Here is a 26,622-nt window from a genome sequence, read left to right as displayed (position 1 = left end):
TAGTAAACAGTCAGAGTTAGTTTTAGACTGTATAGTTTCCCAAAATAAAATAACCGCATTTTCTGCAAGCGTGGTTTTATACAAAAACGACTTAGATTTAAAGCGTTTTACACAAAATATAGTAGGGTGTTGGGGAAGGCAGGGCATCGCTAGCGCATAATATCCAAATATCCTAATTAACAAAGGTCTATGGGAGTCATGGGACTAGTTTTATAATGCTTTGAATGTTCATTGTTTACTAGGACGAGAAAATATATTAAAAAAGGCGTCCCATCTCCCCCACCTTACTATACGTAGAAATAGCTTGGTTATGTATACTTGTACTATAATTCAGTGTACTTCTGGCATGCCTATGCTGCCTATGATGACTGCGGAAACGATTTGTCGTCACAGAATGACGCAGTTGGTTTGAGAAACCACATTTGCGGAGTCGCAAGAGAGGAGTGCACAATGTTTCTGCCACTGGGACGTAGGGGCATGAAAGAATTACTACGTCGCCGGCGTTTTGTATAATTGCTGCTCCATTTTTTGGTCACGCTTAAGCCATTATGCATGATTCGCGCAGTGCAGGGACAAACGGCGTGTAATATATGTTAAAGTGAATGAAAGCTGAACGAAAGAAGTCAAATTATGTTACTTTGCAGGCGCTGACAAACTCGCAAAAAAATTAAAACTTGGAAAAATAATAGGTTCAGAATAAGGTAATGCAGATAGAATTAAGTTTTTTGGTCAGGGTAGAATATCTGTTCTCGCTTTAAAAGAAAATAGCTTATGAAAGGCCAACCTGCTTGCAATAGCCTATTGTGTATTTACGTTTGACGTGGTACCGCCATACGTGCTTCAATCCGAACAGCGAAAGCACCGTGTGTCTTCATCTGACCAGCAAACGATATCCTGTACGTTGCTAGCTCAATAAACGCTGTACGCTGTGCAATATGAGTTATAACACAGCAGTTGGCTAATGGGAGAAAGGATTGGCGGAAGTTGTAAAAGTGGATTTACTATACAAGAAGTCGGCAAATTTTATAGCAAACGAAGTCAATAGGAGAATGTGTATTATTTTCAACAAAGTAGTTTAATCACGTTACCAGCTTTATTGCTTTATAGAGTTTCCGTCTTTCAATGTAAACAAAAACACGCTGCCATTAGTTCTCTCCCGACTAATCTCAAGGGGCGCTCTCTCTTTTAGACCGCCCCGTTCTAACGTGACTCAGCCGATTATACAAACTTGTTCAACAATCTTGAGCCAGATTCGATAACCATGACTGATATTGTGACGTAAGAAGGCCTGGTGTGTCAGCGCGCTGTGAAACGATTGTCGTGTGGTTTCCTTTCGGTCCCCCTACACAGTTTATTAAAACTGCCGGCCGTACTGTTTACGCTGTACTGATATGAGGCAGACTAGCACCTGTATAGCCGTTAATGTAAACGGAAGTCGGCATCTATAATTTGCATGTTTTTAACTGATGTAACAAGGCGATGAGTAGTGTGGCCAGTCTCAGAGACTGAAAGTTTGCCCAGTACAGGTACCGTGATAAGGCAGGGAAATTGATATCCCATGGTAGTTAGGCATAAGATAAGAACGAAACAAAATGGAAAAAGCTCATTCTTTACAACAGTTTAGGGAGTTACTTTGGTGCCGTGTCAGCTGTTGCAAGATCAACTGTTAGAATAGTCTCGATGGACAAGTGAATACTCGGGAGTCATTCTATACAATATTATGTATGTGTGTGTGTAGATATTAACGCTAATGTAAACAGTTTCGTATACCCAGATCTTATATAAATATCAGCAATGAAAAGTCACTGCATTGTTTGTTTATTTAATTGAACTGTTACGTCACTATTGTGTATCGAAACACGTGGGAGTATTATGGCAGAATCCGACGTAACGACAGTTGTAAGTATCGTGTGTTTTGTTTGTGTCAATGGCAGCAAATCGTTTGCATCTCATTGAATAGGTTTTCACACCTTTATGCCTGAGTAAATCCAGACTCAAAAGGAAAAGCGTTGAACGAGGATTTCCATTTCGGAAATCATAACTGAGCGCTATGTTCCTCTTAAGCCAATAAGTCCTTTCTCCTAACAACCGGCGCTTATTTGGATAGTTTCTTGACTAACTTTTCAGCGTAATTGTGAAATACGCATGACGCAATTGCAGCACGAACATAATTTATTGTGCCAGATGTGTGTTGGCGTATATATATTTGTGCTGAAAATGTGCTTGAAAGTGAACATGCTTAACGTGGACGTTTTACTAAGTACGAACACACAGTAGACTTTGAATATGATCACAGACACACAAGATTGCTTGTCAAATATTTGCACATTCATAACTTATCATCCATGTTCAGGGAAGTCGAGTATGGCTCGTGAAAGGAAGCCCCGATGATCTAACGCCAGCCACCGTTACCCAATGTGACGGGGTCGAGGTCGTGTACCAGACAGACTATGGAGAGGTGAGAATATAACCAACAATAACTGAAGTGTGATTCACCCATACATAGCTGGGCTAAACAATAACACGTTCCGAGTATGGCGTTTTGGACAAGTTTTTTAAATCGGCATTTCTCCATAATTTAAGGTAACTTGCCTTGTATGGCACTTTCGCTGATTGCCGGAGACTTACATTTTTTACGAGCAGTGTCATGTCTGTCAGCATCTCGCATAAGGAAACATTAGATTAGTGTCGAGAAGCTGACACTTTCTGGCTATAATTATCGGAAACCAGAAACAAAATAATCCTAAACAAGGTTACTAGGGATCGGCAAATGCGTTATCGTTTTACACTTTCTAATAAATAAGAAAAATCTTTTAGTTCGACACGCCTCTTCTGTCGCGCATAAAGCTGTAATTAGAATTGATTTCATGGCAAAAATGTCGCTTTTGTTTTAACGTATCATGTTTGCCATAGAGCAGAAATGCGCCAGAATAATAAAATAACAGCCAGCTTTGTAACAGCGGCTCGTGAGACATCCAAAGAGCATTAGCTCACGACCATCCATCATTATATGTCATCCAATTATAAATGGCACGTATCCAATTGCGCTCTCGCCTGTCCATTTGCTGACGATTAACCATCAATCATCACGCAGAATTTGGTTACAAACTTATTCGCCTTTCTCGGTAAAATAACCAATTAAATTGGTTGTTTTAGAATTTTTGTATATTCCGCACCAGCACGCTTTTAATTGTGGTAGCTTTTCTATTTTCGGCACATTGGCCATGTTGTAAAATAAAATGTTTGCAGACAGTTTTGCTTCTCTTACATAAAACACACAATAACAACAACCGAGCTGCTGCGGGTATTCATGCACTTTTTCAGGATATGAAACGATAAACAATGATTTGAATAAGGGCATTGTTTATTGCCCCTTTGGATTGTAGTGACAAAAATAGATGTTTGTGGATCCCAACCTTTCAACTAACAAGCAATTAAATGACCACACACACGTACATACACAAATATAGACATGTTTAATGCGTAGTATAACTTGCAAAAGTTAAGACAGTTAGTTGTGTCCACTTTAGATTGGTTTGCAAACCTTAAAAGTGAAACATATTCGCATTTCAATCCACATATATTTCATTTTATCACGGCTTACTCAATAGTAATAATTAGTATATAGGCCATGTGCATTTTGATGCATTTCAAATTGTTTCGAATTATTTCGCCACAATATTTTTCCATCGTATTCTATAAAACAAAGGAAGTTTATGCTATACCGCTCATACCAATATAACAGTACTTCAAACAGATCATTGTATAATGCAGGAGCAACGAATGTGGATGAATGAGATTGACCCAAACCAAGTAAAACCGATGAATGGGGTTCTTCTACAAGGAGTAGAAGACATGGCGAAAATGACCGAACTAAACCAAGCTTCAATTCTTTGCAACCTTAACACAAGATACCAACAAAATGAAATATACGTAAGTAAACAGTATTTTTCAGAAACCTATAGTAAAGGCTGGGGAAGAAATATATAGTAGACTGGGGAAAGACGGGACACCTTTAACACATAATATCCAAATATCGTGTTTTAAACAATTAACGACGGTCTATGGGAGTCATGAGGATACGGTTTTATCTTTAAATGTTTTTTGTTTACTAAAATGCGACAGGAAAATATAATGAAAATTGTGTCCCATTTTCCCCCACTCTATACTATATTTCCTATTCAGTACAACCACTGGTTCAAAACGGTAAGAATATAGTTTTAGTTTTTAAGTTTCCTTCTTTTTTGCATATATAGTTTTACGTACAGCTGCTTGCACAGTGTATCTATATAGTATAATAACGCGAAACTGGCAGCAAAGGTAAGTACAGTGCAGTATCCACCCACCGTGCCACTTGTATGGGTTATAACAAGCTTACGAGCGATGCGGAAACTCGCATTGTTATAAGTCATAAGAAACAAGCCACATCAAAACTCTATTGTTTTAGACTTACATTGGCTCTATACTGATCTCTGTCAATCCGTACAAGCGCCTACACGATCTGTACGACGAAAAAACGCTCGCTCGCTATACGAATAAAGACTTGGGCGAGGAATCGCCGCACGTATTCGCTATCGCCAATGAATGTTACACATGTTTGTGGAAGCGCGAGGAAAGCCAATGTGTTCTGATCAGGTAAGCAACCAACTAATGTTAGTGCTAATGTAAATAGAATGAATGTAACGCATCCATCTTCGTGTGGCGGGAAACCACATTCGTTCTTTTTTATACACTTCGAATCTGTATACTCTGCGCTCTATAACTAAGCGCTGGAATAACACATCTATTTACTTAACCTTTTCCATGGAACTTTTTATATATCGGATTGTCGCCATATGAGTGTGTTTCAAGCAGTTACATGTCGTTAAGTTTAATTTAAACTGGCAGTGGTTGGCAAACGAAATACCTGACCGGAAGGTTTTTGATGAACAAAAAGAAAGTAGTCAGTGATGTGTTCCTTCATAATTATTAATTAACACATGTGTCCCCACATGTCCTGATGTATGATACTTACAATTCCTAATATGGTTTCTAGGTTTTACTTGTACCGCTGGCATACATAATGAGATTCCGCCAGGTCTGGCTTAATTACTGTCAAAGCAGTTACACAGTCCAATTACATACATTATTGTGCGGGTTTCAAATATCTATAAATAAATCGTCTCGTGGCCGATAACAGTTTGTTCGGTATTGTTTTCCAACGGAAATGCAGTTCAATTCAGCAACCAGAAAACGGTTTACTAACAAAACTTTAGCTCTATAAAAGACTTGTATTAGCACAACACGAACGTGGACCGCGTCATTGTATTTTTATTGATTCTCTTAACAGCATATCGCGTCATTACCGGTATCTGCGTCATCTGTATATAGCAGAGACAAGCCTGGAGAATCTTGCAACGCGGAAGCGAATACACTTTCATGCGAAGAACGGCCCTTTACTAATTTAACCCAGTAAAAATGCCAGTCGTGCGGTCCCTTCTTAAACTCGTGTGAAAGGAACGTTACCAAAATCCTGTATTCTGCACATCATTTCTAATTCGCGGGGATCGTTTTCGGCATCGGACAAGTTTGAAATGATTGTGTCCAGTTCCGAGAACGGCTGGTAAATGTTCACGACTGCAAACACGGACCGTTTTAGCGCGAAAAGTTCTTCGGTAAATTAACCAAATATATCATGAAATAACGGCCACGAATCCGACTCACCATCTTTTTTTTACACATCCGTTCTATTCATGTCCTGCAATGACGTCAGAGTCTACGTTTTGTCGCTACATTAGGCCGAGAATATTGATATAAATTGCAATACCCTCAGTTCACCTACATCCACTCTTACTCATTGCATGCCCTCTTGACATATCGCCCCGTCATTTTAAAAGTTCAACAGGTGTTGGTGACGTATGTACGTGAATCTAATTCTACTTACATATATCCTTTGTGTTTCAGCGGAGAAAGCGGAGCGGGAAAAACCGAGGCAACCAAGTTTATTCTCAAGTTTATTTCAAACATAAGCCGACAACGTAGCGGCAAAGTCGAGTACGTATTATAACGAAACCTATATTTTTATGGTCATTTTTGAGTATCACCTTTAGGGATTTACCCCACTTTAAATCCCAACGAAATGTATTGTATATATTTTCATGTTTTTCTGGTAAAGATATGCAAGTCAAAGTACTTTAGACATGTTGTAGTCATTAAACGACACTTTTTGCATGTAAAAAATGGATTTGTGTATAGGCTGAATTTGTTAAAAAAAGCCTTGGTACTTTTATTATTGTTTTCTCTCTCTTAGAGAGGAAAATGGCAAATCCATTGAGAAATCCATTCTTGAAAGTGGGCCAGTGTTGGAAGCTTTGGGAAATGCCAAGACTGTATATAATAACAACTCTAGTAGATTTGGGAAATTCGTCCAACTTTTGATTAGTGAATCTGGCCAGATCAAAGGAGGAAGAATTACTGATTGTATCCTTGCCATTCAACTTTTTTATGACAATATGATACAACTTTAAACTTTAGGGCTTTTTTTGGCAGTGCAGTATGCTAGATACTGCTGCCAGTTAAAACATTAAACAAGTGATTATTATTTTGTTACTAAATATATATATCAGGTTGCAGTTAAAGCATGCTGGTGTAAAATAATAATAAAAAATTAATTTTCTTAACCAAACTTCATTAACAACTGAAAACAGATCTTCTTGAAAAGGTGAGAAATCATAATTAACATTGTAATGTTCATGCAGTCAACATGTAATCTTGTATATTACAGCATAGAGTGGTTCGACAAAATCCTGGCGAAAGAAATTATCACATTTTCTACCAGCTAATACAAGGAGCCACACCAGATCAACGGGGTAAGCAATCTTGCTAGTTGTTATAACTCATGAGTATGATGACTGTTTCTATAATTTGAGTCACTCATACAAATAGGCATTTTGTGCCACTGATTGTAACCAGTATTTTTGCCACAACCTTTTGCATTGGGTTAAATAGCCGCTGTGTGGGTGATAATTAAAGAGTCTGTGTAGGTTTATGAGAGCATGCACTACACACATTGTTGTATTGCTTGGCTAAACGAACTAATGTAATTTTTTATTCTTATAGTAGGGCAGTGGCAGTCATTATAACATGGGTGTTCTGTTACATATAACTTGTACCCGCTAAGAGGTACCCTATTTTTAATTCTTTGCAAACATTAAAAAAGGATTTTTTCAAATTTAATGATCATTTCATTTTGAGATACATTAGAACCCGCACACAGTTATTTAAATGTCATGTTGTGGTTATAGCAAGGAATAAAAACCGCTAATTGGATTGTGGTGATAATCTCTGTTTGAACCGCACTACCTTATTTACAACTTACTACCATTCTTATTTCACATTTGCATATTTTTAGATCGTTTATTTCTCATGGAACCGGGGGAATATCATTATTTAAACCAGTCTGGTTGTGTGTCTGATCCAACATTGAATGATGCAGAAGATTGGGCTGCTTTAGAGGTAACATTAAAATGTGATTTTGTAAAGTTTTGGGAATTAAACTTTAAAGTTGCATTTTGTTATTACAACTGGATTTGTTGCACATGAACTGTACATATTTGACAATTTGACCACTAAAATAATAGCAACTGTAGGTTTTCTTATGGATTTTAACATGGCCCGTCTTTACATTGCAGTTATTTCTGTTTTTTTCTAACTTACATTAATATGATTTTTATTAATAAATTGTAAAATTCATTTTAATTTCACGTTTTACCCCACAGCAAGCTTTGAATGTTATTGGGTTTAAAGACGGACAGAAACAAGACATGATGAGTGTCTTATCTGGAATATTGCAGTTGGGAAATGTTTCATTTATGAACGCTGGTGGTGCTCAAGTGGTCGATACTGATGGTAAGTTAATTAATTTAATATAAATCATAATTTGTGAGAAACTATAGTATACTGTATATGAGGTGTAATTAAAGTTGGCCTGCCACGCTGGGAAAAATAATGTTAATTATGTTCAAAAGCTAGTGTAACCTTTTTTTAAATAACTTGATTTTTAGAGAAATGTATTCCCAAATATCAATTATGCATGAATTATTTTTTGATTTTTTTTGTTGTTTTACAAAACCTATGTTTGGAATGTTGGCTTTATAGTAATGGCTTATACACTTAGAAGCTTTGTTGTTTATTTCACCACTTCAGTTAATTACTTGGCGCATACCTGTTGTTAATGTGAATCTGCATGCACAGGAGCCAATTTAGAGTAAAAAAGTAATAAGCTGAACATTATATAGACTTTTAATTTCAAAGACTTCATTTATCAAAATATTCAGTTTTATTTATTTTTGTTTTGAATGTTTTAATTTATGCTTTTACCATTTGCTTGGTTTCATGTCGCTTTTTACCGAACAACAGACAAGGCCCTGCTGCCTCCCCATATTGCTCCAGGTATCATGTGAACTAGAACCTCCAGGTTCCTGCCATAGCATGCACTAACAAATCACAGCACGGCTTTGCCATTAGCCTACTCATTAAGTCAACATATATCAGTGGCCCAGCCAAGAACTGTGTTCACTTTCATGTTCTTAACTATTAGTTAAAATTTGACAAATTGTTTTTTGTCACATTTTTGAAGTACCACTGTTAAAATGTGACATTTGTGTCGCATTTTTAAAGATGGCTAAACCACTGACAGCAATCGCAACATAGTTTAAACTAATTTATTGCGTAATTCATTTTATTAATGTCAGCACAATCAAATATTTTTAAGGTAATTTTTGGGAACGAAACATTTAATTCTCCAACAGTCTTAAAAAATTTGCTTGTAATTGTCAAACTAAAATTTCTGCCCTTAAAACGTTTTATCGGTCACAAATGCAAACTTTTAAAAACGTGACAGCACTCAATCATACTACACCAATTCTCACTACTAACACTCCAAGTTTAGTAGCATTACCTAATCATTACTTCACTGCGGAACTAGTCAGGAAACTGCACATGTAATTACCGATACTGTGTTGAGTCATGGGCCAATTCTTAACAATTCGAACAAATCATACCGTTACCCTAAGCTCAATCGACAGATTATCTCCGGTAGCATATAGAGCAACCATAAATCATCAAGCATGTTACGTGTGCCAGCTCAGTTACTCACAAACCAATCTGCGAAAGTATTCGTATGTCCCCTGCCACCAGACATATTGTAAAATAGTTTTTTCGGCTTCTCTGGTTTGTAAAACATTATTTCTATCCTAAAAATTCGACAGCCATTCTGGAAAACTACATCAGGGCTTGACAACAGAAACAATGTTTTAATGTCTTACCAAAAGGCAGGTCAAATTTTGGAATAAAATTAACTAACATACTCCAAAAGCCCCAAAATACTATTTTTCATACCAATTCAAAATTTACTACTACACTTAAACTCATAGCAATATTTCCAACATTCCAGTTATTGATCGAACATCACAGTTGTTGGGCATCGACAGCGAAAGACTTGAAGCTGTAATGAAAGAAAGGACGATGAAATTAAGAGGAGAAAACATCACATCTCCTCAAAGCATTGATCAAGTATAATCACTTATCCAAAATTTTGTCCAGTAAAGCTGTGTCTTTAATAAAACTACATTGTTTTAGGGTTTTTGAAGAGCTTGTATGTAATATCAATGTAATACGGTTGTTTTAACAATAAATTCTATCCCTTTAACATTCTAAAGCCTTGTTGCTAGCTGAACTATGTCATGGGATATCAAATTATTGACAATTTGGAAAAAGGCTTTTTTACAATACAAAGTACATTGGCAGCAACAACTAATATAAAAGTATTTTCTTACCAGAGAGCTTTTTAGTTTTAGTTAAGCCTGGTAGCAACAATAGTCTATATAATATTTTCTCCAGGCATGTGATTCCCGGGATTCGATAGCAATGGCAGTTTACTCCCAACTCTTCCGATGGATTATCTCCAAGATCAACCACCGCATCAAAGGTCCGGATGATTTTTATTTCATTGGGATTCTCGACATCTTTGGATTTGAAAATTTCAAGGTGATTATTTTTATCGAAATAAAAGAGGATATGGGTCCAGGACTAGATGTTGCTACCATTGTGGGCGTATTTGTCTTTAAGCGAGACACTTAACGACAATTGCTCCAACCCAGTGGTCACTAATGGGTTGTCCAAATTATCAGCCATACATAAAAAAATAAATAAATCCCAAAAAAATAATCACCCACAAAGTAACATACATGGTAACTCGTAAGCTGGCACGAGGTCTTAAACCCGTGTAATAACGACTGTCGTTTTCCGGCCACGTGAGGATAAAGTAAGTTACATTCATTCATTATAAAGAACACCAGTGTTATAACAGGTTTCATTGCCCCACCATGTCGATAAATAAGTTTTATTTATTTTATTCATTCTTTTACTATTTTATTTTACATCAGTGATAGTTATTGTATTTTAATGAAGTAATTCGTCTTTCTTACCAGATCAATCGATTCGAACAATTCTGTATCAACTTTGCCAACGAGAAGCTTCAAGAATTTTTTAACCGACATATTTTTAGTTTGGAACAAATTGAATACAACAAGTATGTGATGCAACATATTTTCGTTGGTTAAGAAACTTTTTTGCCTGTGGTAGTTTTATATATATACAGTAATGGTGCATGGTTTTTATAAATCTTTTCGTAAAAATGCTAGTAAATTCCCGTACTAGTCAAGTACAGACAAATGAAAGTACTATTCCTGTGCACTGGAACATATATGTTATTAATTGCCAAAGCAGAATATCTAAATTATGTTGATCAGCATGTTATTTGGGTGTCATCATACTGCAACGTATAACCGCGGTCCAGAGATTTAGCCCAAAGTTAGCCTATAACCTTAATGTATTTTATTCTTACATTTGTTTTAAATAGGGAAGGAATAGACTGGTGTGACGTGGAATGGGCCGACAACAGCGAATGTTTGGATTTGGTGGAAAAGAATCTCGGTCTCATGTCGCTGATCAACGAAGAAAGTCGTTTTCCGAAAGGAACTGACAAATCCCTGCTTAACAAGTTGCATAATCAGCATGCGGTAGGTTATATTACTTGTGACCTTTCTGTATTCTGCTTAATAATTATTTTTGCTGGTAACTTGCTCACAAGTTATTCAAATTGTTTTATACAGTATTTATATATAGTACGCTAGATTTTGTAACAAAATTTGCTTCTAAATTTTATGTTTATGCTGTACTTATGTATTTCATGAACCATGCTATATTTTTCAGAAAAATCAATTCTATGTGAAACCGCGTGTCATCGGATTGGAGTTTGGAATCAAACATTATGCAGGAGAGGTTTGTATTTTGCAACTTTTTTTGGTTTTCATGTTTTCAAAGTGTTTTTCATACAGGTGATGTACAATGTTACTGGCTTCTTAGAGAAAAACAGAGATACATTTAGGGATGATCTTCTAGGATTACTGAAAGATTCAAGGTAAGCTGAGAATAGCCAAGAAAATCACAATGAATTTATAACAAGGGGTTTCCAACTTATGGTGAATATGTATGGGTGATAATGCCGAGGGGCAAATTATGCCAGTCACTACTAGATGCCTTTGGGGCAAGTAAAATTCGTAGAGAAAATTGTCTTCTGAAATTCTCCGGGAAAATTGGCCATGAATTAGCGTGCTTCCTTAGAAAACAGGATCAAAAACTTTAAGAATCCCTAATAAAGGATATCATGCAGTATGACGGCCTTGCACCAAAAAAGCACACATACACTTATATTTTATATATTCTTAATCAAATGCAGCTGTGACTTGATTTACGACTTGTTTGAGAAAGTTCGTGGAAATTCTGAATCTTCTGGAAAAGGTAGAAGCAAGCAAGCCCCAACAGCTAGTGGGCAATTTAAGGTAAATGTTATTCATGCCTGGTTCCGAATTACAAGTTGGATATTTTAACCTAATAAATATATTCCAGAAATCCCTACATGCACTGATGGAGAGATTGTCATCTGCCAATCCTTTCTTTGTTCGCTGCGTCAAACCCAACATTTTAAAGGTAATTAAAGGATTTTTTTAAGAAATGGAGTAACAGGCTAACTCTAGCTGAAATTTCACATTTTCTGTTTTACCTGTAAGGCTCCTCCATACAGAATAACAGGCTTCGACAAAAGTTTTTGTTTCGTATTTTTACTTCTTTTATTTCTCTAACTAAATTTCAGATATTGTTGTTTGTCCAAACACGATTATATACGTCTTTTAATTTTCAGGTACCCGATAATTTCAATGCTGGAATCGTATTAAACCAACTGAGATATTCAGGAATGTTGGAAACAGTTCGTGTTCGAAAAGCTGGTTTCCCCGTTCGGCGATTGTACAAAGACTTTTGGGACAGGTAAGTCTATAGCTGAGTTTGGATAGTAAACTGTTTGATTTTTTTGTTAGAATCACCAATTTGTATAAATCTTTCTGCGCAAATTGTGTTCATTTTTAAGAAATTTCAACAAATAAAATATATTTCAAGTCTGGTATAATTTCGCTTGTTTTTTAATTCTACTGATTTATTGATGCATTTTCAACAAATTTAATATTTTCCCTAACTTAAGATGATTGTACCTTTGCATGTTTTTGGGTATTGGGCCAACTTTGGCTTGAAGTTCAAGTCCCCTGGCATGCACCCCCTTGGTCTGTCAAGTTTTTGGCATGCCTCCTTTAAGAACAGAAAAAACTTTGCACATACTGTTTACCAGGTATTCTGTAGTTTGTCCCAATGCTGGAGATCTCCCTGAAACTCGTGATCGAGCAAAAAGTGTCCTTAATGAAGTTGAGGTAGAAGGAACGCTATGGAGACTTGGGGAAACTAAAGTGAGTAATATTAAATGAACAGGAAATTTTTTTTTTGTAACGAAGTACACATCAAGTTTTATGTCATGATATCTACTTTCTCAAAGTATGTTGTACAGTGGGCAGAAATATGAAAGCAGAAAGTAGCAGATAAAAGTGCAGAAAAAATATGAAAAAAAAAAAAATTGAAAATTATTTTTGGATATAAAAAAATGTTTATAGAGAAATTTTAATTTTCCCCGACAATTCCTCAGGTTTTCATGAAAGAAATCTTGGAACAAATGCTTGAGAAAGTTCGAGGGGAGAAAGTATTCGGTGCTGCTGTTATTATACAGTCAGTGATCAGAGCTTATGGTGCAAGGAAACATTTCTTGAAGTTGAAAGCTTGCTCTGTTCATGCTCAACGATTTATTCGAGTAAGATAAATAACAATTACCTACACACCAAATTCTGATAATATTTTGCCACTAGTTTTAAAACCTTTCTTAAAGTTTTGTTTCATTTTTTTTGCACTTGACTGCAGAAAATGTAAATAAACAAAGAAAAAATCATTTAGTTTTTTTTTGTTGCTAAACCATTCATGAAACGTTTGAGACTAACTGTTAGGTCGTTGTATTTCAGTTATGGATTTTTAATATAGTTATGATGTTAAAATGACAACTGCAACCTGTTTATTTATTATAACTGTACTACAATTTCAGGGCTTCATTGCGAGAAGAAAATTCCGCAAAGCTTACTCGGCGATTATCCGTATTCAAAAGATGGAGCGAGGAAGACAAGCTCGGAAGATCTTTGCTGTGTTGGTCCATGAGAAGCGGGAGAAAGAAAGGATCAAAAAAGAAGCCACTATCGTGATACAGAAGTATGCACGAGGATTCGCTGCAAGAAAGATGTTCAAGGTTTGTTTATCTTCTACTTTATGCCAAGAATGGGCAATATTTATTACTTGGGTAAAGCGCAATTACCTAGAATTGACTATATGGCTGACAGTTTAGCAGCTCCTGTAATACTTATTCAAAATTGGGTTTGATTTACTAAACTGCTTGCAACATATTGCACAAATATGTTGAAATTAACGCTTGTTAGATTACATGTGTGTCAATTAGCACGTATATGAGAAATATACTTGATTTCTAATACATTTTATTACTAAACTTGATAAACGGACATGTTCATTCAAGGTGCTATTAGAGAAACATCGTCAGTTGAAGGCACTCAAAGAACAAATGGAACGTGAACGAAAAGAAAGAGAAGAACAGGTAGATGTGTGATTTTAGCATCTTTAACCAGATGTTTAAGTGCTACGTTATGTTATTAGGCTCGTCTTGAAAGAGAGAGACTGGAAAGAGAAGAAAAAGAAAGAATACAGAGAGAAAAGGAAGAGAAGGTAAGTGATATTCTGTTTTATTATGCATAAATTTAAAATAACAAATTGTTCAAATTTTTGCCTATTGAATTTAGACACTTTGTAAACTTATACTACATTTTTTAATGTTGATTTCAAAACAATTATGAAAAGCAATAATTTAAAAATACATTTCTCTTGACACCTGTTTTAGAAGCTGTTATTTTGAAACTTTCTTTAGATCACATTTAAATATCTCTATACATATACATTTTTTTTATTTTTCATTGGCATGCCCCTTTAATATGTTAAAACTTCTTTAGGCTGCAAGAGAAGCTGCATTATCTCAACCCCAAGCCTTACCGTCACCAATGGATGAAACACCAGCCTTCCCTCCTCCATTTGAAGATATTTCAACTCCACTTCCAACAGACTTGTCGGTCATCCCAACGAGAACATCAGTGGATGCTCGTGTAAGTAGTAAAGAAAACACTTATCTTTTTATCTATATAGTTCTTAGGCAAAAGGTTTTTTTGTAAGTATGGTTACCAAACACTTTATTTTGATGTAATAAAGAAACCATATATCTTTTAATATGGAATTAAATGTACTAATGTCATCACATACTAACCAATACACACGAATTAGATTTACTCTGGTACTGTTTCCACTAGACGTAACAACTTTTTGAAGTTGTTAATTTTTGTAAAAAATAAAGTACAGACAAAACGTTTGTATGGTATATCATTATTAATTTCTACTAAAAGAACTGAAAAAATAATATAAATTTAAGAACATGTAATATTAATTATAAAAAATAACTTTCATTACAGTTATCTGCCATGGCAAACTTAGATGCGGTGATTGAACAAGCTGACATTGACAGCGCATACTCCACTGTTAATAAGAAGACATTCTCGGAAGAAGGACTGGATGATGATTATCTGGAGGAGCAGGAGAAGTTGGAGATGGAACGTATCCTCCAGCTTGAGCTCGAGATCGCTCAGATGCATAGAAGAAGTGAAGCAAGATCAAGTATCATCTCTACAGAGGTTGGATTGATCATCTTTATCTTTTTCATGTTTTTTTTATTTTAAGAAAACAATTGTTAAATTTTGATAATACTCTTGGAAATATATACCTGGATTTTGCCTAGAAAATCAGTCAAACCAGGTTGCATGATGTAATTTAATGGTTTATTAAATAAACTTATGCTACTAGAGACAAAACAATAACAGTTCTTTATTTTCACAGAGAGATAGTCGAATTATTGAAAACGTTGGCGACAACCTCACAGAAATTAGAGAGGATGTATTTCCAAACAAGGACAAAGCAGATGAAACTCGTGGAATGGATATATTACAGGTATTGTCACATTTATTTTTAACTTAAAACACTTTTCGTTATGCCACCCATGTTATTATTATTTAAAGCTCTACTTTATTTTTTTTTAAATTTAAAATGTATTTTAGATTTATATGGTTAAATGTTATAATATTTGGTCTTATTTAGTTAGTTATTTTAGACTTATGTGTTTACTTTCTCTTTAGGACCTTGGCTTTGAAGAGTTTGAACACCAAATGGAGAATATGAACACTGATGTTATTCATGATGTACCACCAGAAGATATGGTAAGATTTTAGGTTTTTTTAATAGTAATTATGAATGAATGAATGTAACTTACTTTATCCTCGCGTGGCCGGAAAACGACAGTCGTTATCACACGGGTTTAACACCTCGTGCCAGCTTACGAGTTACCATGTATGTTACTTTGTGGGTGATTATTTTTTTGGGAATTTTTTCATTTTTTTTATGTATGGCTGATAATTTGGACAACCCATTAGTGACCACTGGGTTGGAGCAATTGTCGTTAAGTGTCTTGCCCAAGGACACATACGCCCACAATGGTAGCAGCGACGAGCCTTAAACCCATTACCTAATGGTTACAGGCAGGCGCGCTAACCACTACGCCACGGCGCCGGACGTATATGATTACGTATATGAATAAAACATTGTCGGTAAATTTAAAACCACTTTATGGCCCTTATGGGTTGTCAATAATGTTTCCATAACAATCACAAGTTAGATATGTGGTAACTGGTAAGCAGGCATGAGGTGTATGAATCATAACGCTCATGTTATATCAACAGTCTTTGCCCCACCACGCAAGGATAAACAAGTTACACCTAATTATTCTTACAGAACACTGAGTCATGGAATGACAATGAAGATAGTGGAAATGTTGATCCTGCTCCAACAAGTACATCGGATATTGAAGATGGTAAATAGTTTTTGTTTTAATATTTATTATTTTAATTTCTAATATTGCCGAAGTTTTTGGTTTTAATTTATGATGATCTCTGGTTTTGAATAAAAACCTTTTAAACCCTATAGTCACAGAATTTTTGTGTGTTTTGGCTTGGTATACTTTGTGTATCATGTGTTGTATTTAAACCAATGTTCATATTTAAACACAGAGTCTTACTACACGGATTCTTCGTTTGATGACGATGATATAAGTGACACTGACACAGTAGCTAGTGGACCAGATAACAATGAAAGATGGAATCCAAATGTTTATTTCCATTCATACCTTGATATGAAGGTGGGCATTCTAAATTTAATGCTGCATTTTGCTTTGTAGGAATTTAATGGCAAAATATCATTAGCTTAAATGGCTTGGCGTGGTATAAAAATACTTTACGGTTTTCAAATTAAGTTTGGTAAAAACTTTTAAATGCTATGGTGCATTTTTCAAACGTTATATTGGTGGATAATTCCTTCCTCTTTCAAATAAAACCAACTGTAAGAATTTTTATCAACTATAAGTAAAGTTATGAACATTTTCGTGAACACCGGTTTTAAAATGCATATTTGCATTACTTGTACCTAAGGAGTTAAAGAGTAATTGTCGTAATATATAACCAATTATTTCCATTTAAAATTTGATGTGAAATACTTTTTTTCTAAAATGGATCTCTCCTGCATTTATTTGTTTACTGACAAGTGTAATATATCTCATAGCAACAGTTTGTATACTAATGTGATTCTTTTTTATACATTAAATATTTCAAACTTGTCTGCAGAAACTTATATCTTTTAGCTGCATTTTTTCTGTTAAATATCATATTGTGTTGGAAGCAGTTGCTGCAAAATGATTTATTTTAGTTTATTTTTGAGTGCTCTGACTTGTTAGAAACTTGGGTCGAGACAATTATAATGCCAAGTTGAAACAACTTCGTTTCAATGTTGTCTCATTTCTCATTCTGACAGTATTGGATCAAATTGACTTTATTTGAACGTGTGGTCTCTTTCGGTCATGATATTGGTGTGATTTATTGCAACAAAATGACATTTATTGCTAATTTGACCTTTCGGAACAATCCTCTGACGTCATGCACCGCACGAAATTAATCGCCTGTCAATTTACACACAGGGCGGTTTAATGAGTCAATGGAAAAAACGTTGGTGCGTGATTAGCAACAGCACGTTCATGTTCTTTCGCAGCAAGCAAGACAGCCTTAAATGTGGATGGCTTTACAAAAAATCTGAGGCTGGGAGAGGAACTTTGCGTGGAACATTGCCACGAAAAAATTGGCAAAAGAAGTAGGAAGTTTAAAATTGTTCTCTAATTGTTGGCATACCTATTAATATTTACTTACATAAATTCAAGTGGGAATTACTATGTAATTTGACACTGACTTTATCCACTATATAAGTCCTTTATAAAGCAGTTTGGGGGTACTACAAGATTTGATTTCAAATTAAAGTTTTTAACACAAATAAAAAATGATATTAGACTTGTCATCACAAAATTAAAAAGTCGGATATGTTAATTTCAAAAATGAATATAAATTTAAAATAAACCAAGGCATCTTATTCACACTTAGCTTATGTTATGTAAAACTACAAAATAAAATATATAAAACCTAAAACTGTTTTTATTCTTAGGTGGGTAGCTCTTCGTAATCACGAGATGAAAATTTACGACAACGACGACGAAAACGCGAAATGTAAAGCAACCATTGACCTTAGCACCATTACTGATGTTACTGATGTAACAGAAAAGGAGAACGGAATTGACGTGATCATGTCATCCAAAGTTCATCATTTTTCTGCTGAGAGCACAGAGGAAGCAAATGAGTGGTATAGGTAAGGTGGCAGTGTATATTTTTGTTTATTTTTATGCTTTTGTCGGTTATAACATTTAATATTGTTGTCTATGTGTGTTGTTATATACAGTTAATGTAATAAGCTATGCTGTTATAATTAAATTGGATGTTAGAAACAATTTTGATACTATGATACCACTGTGTAGTTATAGATTAAAACTGCAATTCGAGTTCAAATGCAGGTTATATGTTGTACTTTTTTTTAATTATTAAAAGTTACAACTATCAGGATAAGAAAAAGCTTGTTTTCTGACTAAAAACATCAACTATTAGTTTAAACAAATGTGTTTCACTTTTCAGTATTCTGATGAAGATATTATCAAGTTCTGAGCAAGAGATAGCAAACATGGAGACAGAGTTTGCGAATCCAAAGAATGCGATTGGAACAGTGGATGGACAAACCATTACTGCTGTTGCTGCTACCTCTGTTTCTGGTGGGTTTATTTTTAAAATGTATTTATGTGGTTATATTGTACATGGTAATCTATTCTATGTATTGTTCTATATTAGTGATGTCCCACATGAAGGCATGCCAAGAACGGTAATTTAGGCCTAGGTTGAAATCTTGGATGTATATGTATTTTTAAGACTTTTTTCAACCTTTTTAACCTTCTGCCTTTACAATAATTAAGCTTGTTTGTAGTATTTTATTACCAGCCCGATTTAATTTTTTTTTGTTTAGCTTATATATTATTTTAGCAGAAAAGTGACCATGAGAATTTTTTGGCCTTATGGTTAAATTGCACTTTATTTTTACCAAGCATCTCTAGTTATTCTAACATTTCTTTCCATACCAGGCAAGTCAAACACATTTTCCATCACCACATCACAGCGCGTATATGTGTTAGCATGTGACACTGTGGAAGAAATGCACCATTGGATAACTTTGTTGAATGAAAGCATGAACACATCGAACTCTGCTGACTCAGTAAGTTTAAATTTTACCATGTTGGTTTTTTGTTACAGAAATATTTCTTTTAGGTGTAATGTTGCATATTTTTGATTTGTTTCCTAAATACCAATTTTATAATAATTAAATCAGGATTTTACCAATCTTTTCAATTTTTGTCTTACAGCTTAGGCTTTAAAGTCTAATTTTTTAATATAATTTTAAAATCCCCAATAGTTAAATCCCATTATATTGTAAAACACTTTTATCTAAAAGAATTTAGTTTTACAAGTATCTTTTACACCCAGCACACAAATTCTTAAACCCAGCATATTACCATAACAAAATACATCATTCCACCTTTATTAACAGCAAGGCCAGTCCTCTGCCATCCAGCAAGGTTGGATGATGAAGACAAACTTTCAGCGTCAACGAGTTACCCACCAACGAAGATGGTTCGTTCTCAAACCCAACGTCATTGAATATTACAAGAGCAGCGGGCGAGGAGCACAGAAGATGGGGTCGATGGGGTTGAACAGTTTGTGTTTGGTTACATCTCCAGATGAAGCAGCTTATGTAAGTTATTTTTGTTATGGCAAATATTGGGTAATTAGGCACATATGTGGTTTTATAATTTTTTTTAAATGATTGTTTTGGACCTGTATAGGATGTTACTATTTACCAATAAAACAACTACATTTGTCCTTATAAAAGCATAGTACAAGTATCTTGTAGGTAAAACTTATAAAGAAATACACGAATCAGTTCATTTTATATTTCTTTTTTTATATATATTTTTTTCTGGATTTTAAAAGCAATTACTTTATAGAAATAAGTCACACGGTACAAATAATGAATGTAATTTCTGTTTAATTTACTGGCATAAATCTGAATTTCGTTAATAGAAACAGACTGGCTTGTGGGAGATTAAAGTATATGGGAAGAAACACACGTTAATATTAAGCACAGAAGTAGAAGAAGATGCCAACTTATGGAGTAGCGAGATACAAGCAATGATTGACGCACAACCAATAATTGTCACCAAAACTAAACTTCTTATTGATAAAATGAAGGTAAAGTTTTATATAGTTTGATTGGAAAATGCTGAATTTTATAGTCTTAATGTCAAGTAGTTCCTTTTTGCTGCAGTTGCAGTAGTTTGTTTGGTAAAACTTTTTTGCATAATTATAAAGTTTAAAAAAAAAATTTTTGTTTGGGAAATATTCTAGATGTCTAATTATATTTGCTAGTACAGTGTGCGTTAAAGAAAAAAGAAAATGCTATCTTTACATAAATTTATTAGGAAAACCGTGGGTGTGATTCAGTATAATTCTACCAATTTTGTGCAAATACTGATATGTTTTTACACAATCCTGAATTTCCTATTTCAGCACATTGGAGATGATGAAAAAGAAATCACTCTTCTTTATAAAAGAAATCCAATCCTAAGACAAAGTCAACAATCATTAAGATCTCCCCTGCTTTCCCTACCATATGAACAGGTTTGTTTTGTCTATAAAAGTGTCCAAATACACATACGCCACAAAGGTAGCAGCGTCAAGCCCAGAACCCATAACCTCTGCGCTTAAGTCAGGCCCGCTAACCACTCTGCACTAAACATAATGCTACCTGGCATACTATATTTTCCAAAAACTGATTTTTTAGCATGAAACTAAATTCAATTTATATTTGCAGGTATCTGGTACACAAGATAGCCACCACACACTAAGGGATGAAGCCATTAAATATTTTGACCGACTTCTTTCAATGGAGAACGACAATTATACAAATATTGAGGAAGAAGCTGGTGTGATACAGGTAAAGAAATGTTTTTTTAATAAACATCTGCTTTTAAATATATTTATCTATTAACAATTATATATTTCTAAAAGCTCTAATGTATATAAATATAGGTGTAAAAGTGTTTTGTTTCTGGTTGTTTTCAAGGTTTGTTACGTTGTGTTTAAGGTACTGTTATGTTTTATTACAGTACTGTTGGATAGGTTTATACATCATCACAGCAAATTTATATCACTGTTATGCTACACTTAACCACAGTGTATTTAATCCACTGTTGCGTAGAACTTAACTTCAGTATATTAAATCACTGTTATGCTACACTTAACCACAGTATATTTAAATCATTGTTGTGCTACACTTAACCACAGTATATTTAAATCATTGTTGTGCTACACTTAACCACAGTATATTTAAATCATTGTTGTGCTACACTTAACCACAGTATATTTAAATCATTGTTGTGCTACACTTAACCACAGTATATTTAAATCATTGTTGTCCAGGACTTACTACGCACCTGCCATGGCTCCAAGTCATTCCAAGACGAAGTTTATTTACAACTGATCAAACAAACAGCCATATACACCACACAGCTCACTACAGACGAGCAGATGTGTGAACAACAGCATGTCACAACTTGCCCACATTACTGGCACCTTATTGCTTGCATGTGTTGTGCATATCATCCTTCAAGGCCAGTTATGCAATACCTCAAGTTCCATCTAAAACGGTAATTTAAAAAAAATTAAAACGGTTATTTAATTTTTTAAAAAAGTTTTTGTCATTAACTATTGTGTTTTTATTTCTATTTTTTAATATAGTAGTTACAATGACTTGTCTAATTAATTAATCACCAGAAAAAGTGAGCATAAACATGGAAATATTTATTTCTTTTATAAAAATCTTTTATACCTTTTATAAAAAGTGTGTTTTATAGTTTTCTTGTATACCGTGCAATGACTTATTAAATGCTTGCTTGTTTTTGAACATTACCCATAATACTTACATACTATTTTTAAACATACTTATCTGTATTTACCCAATTTGTATTTACAGAGTGAAAGAGCGTTACCCCGAAACCCCAGGTGGGGTTTACGCAGCTTTTGCTGAGAAATCAATAAATAAACAAACTTCCCGTCGGCGTGAGATGGTTCCCTCTATACCAGAAATATGCGCGGCGCTCGAAAGACGGGATCTTGTTACTGTTATCAAGTGTTACGGTGGTGCAACATGTGATATCTACATTGACTCTTTTACAACTGCTGGACAGGTTGGTTGAAAATAAAAAAATGATCAAATTTTACTACTAATTTTTTTTTTATTTGTCCATTCAATTTTAGTAGTGAGGATTAATAAATATTTTAAATGAAAAGACAGGATATGGCAATAAAACAACAGTTGTTAAAACAGCTTATAGTTAAAAACATAAGCGCGGTCGCTACACCGAGTAAAAAAATGACTTTTATTTGTTTCTACTTTCTACTATACGGTAAAAAAGTTATCAAATTATTTACACTAAAAATGAAAATAATATATTATCGTTAAAATGCGACTGTCCTGCACTGAAAATAAAGAGGTATAATAACTTTTATTTTTCTATACAATAAGGTAGCAAAACTTAAGCAATAGAAAATGACAAAAAGAGTGGATGTAGCGACAAAATGACTGTGAAAAAAACAGCTTAAAATTTTATTTTCAAAACATACAGGTTGTACAAAAGTTGAGACGTGGTATGCAACTTGAAGGGAATCGAAACACGTTTGCGCTTTTTGAAAAGAAAGGAACTGATGAAAGAGCTTTGGAACCTGCTACCTTCCTATGTGATAGTGTGGCTAAATTTGAATCGTAAGTGGTAATGCTTTAGATAAACAGATTGAAGAGTTTCTGAGAATGTGTACCATGGCATACTTTATGCTTTTGTTTAAAGGTAGATTGTAAAATTGTAGTAAAATCTGGAGTGAAATTGTTATCAACCAGGTACACTTATGGCCTATAGACATAGAAAACCTCATTGATTAACGCTGCAAATGCAATATATTTGATTCTGCTTGATTGTATAGGCATGTTACAGCATGGTAAAAGCTATTTTGGACCCCAAAAGCAAATCTATATTTTTTACTTTAATAGACTAAACCACGAGCGAGATATGGCAAGTGGGGAGTTGGAGTGGGAACTTTATTTCAAGCTGTATTGTGTGTTTGATCCCATGGAGGTCAAGGAAGATTCAATTGCTTATCATTTCGTGTTTGAAGATGTAAGTTATATTAACATTTTAAATGTAAAATAGTAGTCACTGAGGCAGACACCAAGTTTTACTTTATTTTTTTACAATGTCTCTCTGTTTATTGAACTATGTTTATACATCTGTGTGGCTTACACTTCAGAAAACCCATTAGTGACCATTAGGTTAGAGTAATGATGATTAAATGTCTTGCCCCAGACATTCACAAACGTAGTGGTATCAGAACAGTCTCAAACTTTAAACTAACTAGTGTGCTATTGTCCAACACTGGACCTGACTCTAGCAAATGAGGATATGGGTTCAAATTTAACTCATAGGCCAACATGAGGTGTATGAACCCGTACACCTGTGTTATAACGACTACTACTGAAATATAAAAAGTGATATTCCTAAAAAAATAAAAAAAAAACTAGCAGTTCCTTTTTAATTGTTAAAACTACACCCAGGTACATGAACAAGTAATCAATGGGCTTTACCCCGCAAGCGAGGATATTCTGCGAGAGTTAGCTGCGTTACGTCTTCAGTTTGTGGTTGGAAACTACACGCAGTTGAATTGGGAGTAAGTTTTGTCCTAATTTATTTAATTTTCCCTTTTTTTCCGGTTTTAATTAATTGAAATGTTGTGTGTATGACAGTATAACTAAAATAGGTTAAAAAATATATTTTGTGTAACATAATGAAAAATTTATTAATTGTGTATAATGTGGATATAATTTGTTTAAAAAAGTGGATGGGAACTTTTATTTATTCCGTTCTATTTGTTGGGTAAAATGTATAGTAGAGTGGGGAAAATGGTACACCTTTTCATTCTATTTTCTCCTCTCATTCGATAGTAAACAAACAACATTTAAAGATGTTTAAAACATGATCAGGATATTTGAATATTATGTGCTAAAGGTGTCCCATCTTACCCCGCAGTACTATACATACCATATTTAAAGAAGGGTGCACCAGGTATATTATGTTAGTTATTTTAAACCTGTATTTTTCAGTTCTAAGTTGGACCAATTCTACCCTGTAACCAAAGTAAAGGAAGCTTATGAGATTACTGCTAATGGTGATGAATACAAAGAGAAAAGATCGGGATCTTTCAACACTAATTTACTCGATTCAAATACAACCACCAAAAAACGAGCAGTAAGTTTTATTACAAACTTTCCGGTCTATTTTATCAAGACTAAATTAAACTAACTCTAACACCTGTAACGAATGTTGTTGCCTCACCATGCGAGGATAAATAAGTGACATTCATTCGTTTATTTACTATGTATTCTGAATTATTCTATAATATGATACCTGTGTTGTAACTGGTTTCATTTTTTGTCAAATAATAATAAAATCAATATTGATGTAAATCCGCATTTCAGAACTTGTTTCCTAAAATGAAGTTTCAAAGAAAATTTTAATAAAAAAAGTTAAAACCAAATTTTCTCTTCTTCAGTCTTCCAGCATCTTCAACACGTTCCGGAAGAGAGGAATGAAAAAGGTGAAAGAAGATGAGGAAGGTAATGAGATGAAGAGGACTCTCTTCCAGGAGGAGCTACAAGATGTCCGATCTAATGTTGCTGAGAGATGGAGGAAGTTGAGAGGAATGGAGCCGGAAGATGCCGTGGTGAGTAGGATCAAATTTGTTAAGATTTTTTTATTTTTTTTACTTTTTTTTAGATGTTAGTATTTTAGTCTCGGAAAAATCATGTTTTGTAACAATTGTAAGAGTGAATTGCGTCTCTCCACATTTTTTTATACGGCCCATCTTACCCCAACATGGCCCATCTTACCCCAACATGGCCCATCTCACCCCATCTACCATTTGTTTAAGTACATTTAACACAGTCATCAAGAGTTCATTTTGTATATTACAACTGAAACAACAGTTGATTACCCTTTCTAATTCTATCAACCAACAACCGTTACTCAGTTAGTTTAAAACCAATACTAAAAACTATGACTCAATCTTCTTACCATTTTATTTTATATCCAGGTCGAATACGTGAACTTAGCTCGGACATGGCCGGGTTACGGATCCTATTTATTCAAAGTTGAAAACAACGAAGCTCAGTTTGGAGAATCCCGTTTATCATTGGCCGTCGCATCTAAAGGGGTCACCGTGTATAAACGAGGTCACCCAGCTTCACTGGATCATTTTTCCTTTGAAAAGTAAATAAATATATATGCAGTCTATGGTATTATTTTTGTTTTTCGCATTTTCTGATAAAATATTATTTTGCAATCTTGATTCAAGCTGTTTAGACAACGACAATTTTATCCGCGCTTTAGAATATATAGTAGGGTGGGAGAAGACGGGACACCGTTAGCACATGATATCCAAATATCCTTATCGTGTTTTAAGCACTTAACAACAGTCTATGGGAGTCGTGTGGATCCAGTTTTATAATTCTTTGAATGGTCTTTGTTTACTACCAAATGGGACGAGAAATAGAATAAAAATGTGTCCAATCTTCTTCCACCCTACTAAGTTACATTCATTCAACCAACCTCGTTTTACAGAATTTTATCATTCGGAGCAACGTCCGCTACAGTCTTCCGTCTTCAAACCGAATCCCGCGGCGACCTTTCATTTTACGCCGATCAAGTCACTGAGATTGTGAAACTAATGAGAGCATACGTACAAGCTTTATATAAACGTCATCACCGATAAGACACTTTCAAATTTTTCGATGAAGCATATTTTACTTTAACTGAATCATTCCGACAAACTGTTGTATCATTCTGTAGTAAGTTGGGGTAAGACGGTTCTTGTTCTCATTCTCGCCCCATTTAGTTGTAAACAAAGAATATTTATATGATTATAGAACCCTATCCCCGCGACGCCTAAAAAGCGTTGTTAATTGTTAAAACCAAAATTTGGAAATATTAGATATGATATGCTAACCGTACCCATCTTACCCCGCAGTACTATTTCCCGAAAACAAAAACGATAAAGCATAAACGTTCCACACTTTTCATATACTGTACGACCCCTGCCTTACGAGGTTTATAGGAAATAATATTCTATACGTTCCACTGCAACGACTTCCATTACAGTTTTAGCGCAATATTCGTATATTCAGCGAAAAAATGAATTTGTGTAGTACCAGTATCCGCGGGCATAGTAAAATACGTGAAAGCACTTACAGTGATGGAGAATTCGCCGCTATGCCCGTATGATATAAGCTGTAAGTTATTTATTTGTAGTCGAAGCGCATGCACGTTTGCAATATCCTGGCTTGTTCATTACTTTCTATTTGTTTTTAAGTTCAATAAACGGCTTTGCTCGTAACTTTGCTTGAATACCTTTTTCGAAAGTTATATTTGCGGTAACTTAACTTGTAAGCAGGCAAGAGGCGGGGGGGGGAAAC

The 26,622-nt window shown here is 34.6% G+C and overlaps 1 protein-coding gene across 2 annotated transcripts; it reads left to right on the top strand.

The window, feature by feature from the left end:
• Positions 1–1,289: 1,289 nt before the first annotated feature.
• LOC149738817 (unconventional myosin-X-like) lies at positions 1,290–26,543 on the top strand. 2 transcript variants are annotated; one of them, XM_089874988.1, is made up of 48 exons: positions 1,290–1,899; positions 2,354–2,458; positions 3,775–3,933; positions 4,448–4,635; positions 5,944–6,033; positions 6,290–6,459; positions 6,687–6,700; positions 6,764–6,848; positions 7,391–7,494; positions 7,758–7,887; positions 8,398–8,430; positions 9,434–9,552; positions 9,880–10,026; positions 10,470–10,570; positions 10,901–11,060; positions 11,254–11,322; positions 11,379–11,461; positions 11,780–11,882; positions 11,950–12,030; positions 12,242–12,366; positions 12,722–12,836; positions 13,070–13,231; positions 13,517–13,714; positions 13,997–14,074; positions 14,134–14,202; positions 14,484–14,633; positions 14,994–15,212; positions 15,415–15,525; positions 15,711–15,791; positions 16,363–16,441; positions 16,638–16,765; positions 17,597–17,766; positions 18,112–18,312; positions 18,633–18,766; positions 19,130–19,260; positions 19,594–19,797; positions 20,127–20,294; positions 20,613–20,723; positions 20,917–21,039; positions 21,525–21,751; positions 22,078–22,291; positions 22,730–22,866; positions 23,149–23,275; positions 23,710–23,822; positions 24,256–24,400; positions 24,705–24,875; positions 25,245–25,420; positions 25,772–26,543. In XM_089874988.1, the coding sequence occupies exons 1-48, from the start codon at positions 1,873–1,875 to the stop codon at positions 25,920–25,922; spliced, it is 6,186 nt and encodes a 2,061-aa protein (XP_089731114.1). In that variant the 5' UTR covers positions 1,290–1,872; the 3' UTR covers positions 25,923–26,543. The 2 variants fall into 2 exon arrangements, with proteins under 2 accessions (XP_089731114.1, XP_089731115.1); XM_089874989.1 differs by lacking the exon at positions 8,398–8,430 and having other exon boundaries at positions 1,298–1,899.
• Positions 26,544–26,622: the final 79 nt, after the last annotated feature.

The sequence above is a fragment of the Ciona robusta genome, chromosome 3 (assembly GCF_009617815.1).
Source record: "Ciona robusta chromosome 3, ASM961781v2".
Classification (NCBI taxonomy): Eukaryota; Metazoa; Chordata; class Ascidiacea; order Phlebobranchia; family Cionidae; genus Ciona; species Ciona robusta.
The sequence above is the reverse complement of the archived record's forward strand: the minus strand, read 5'-3'. Positions and strand labels throughout refer to the sequence as shown.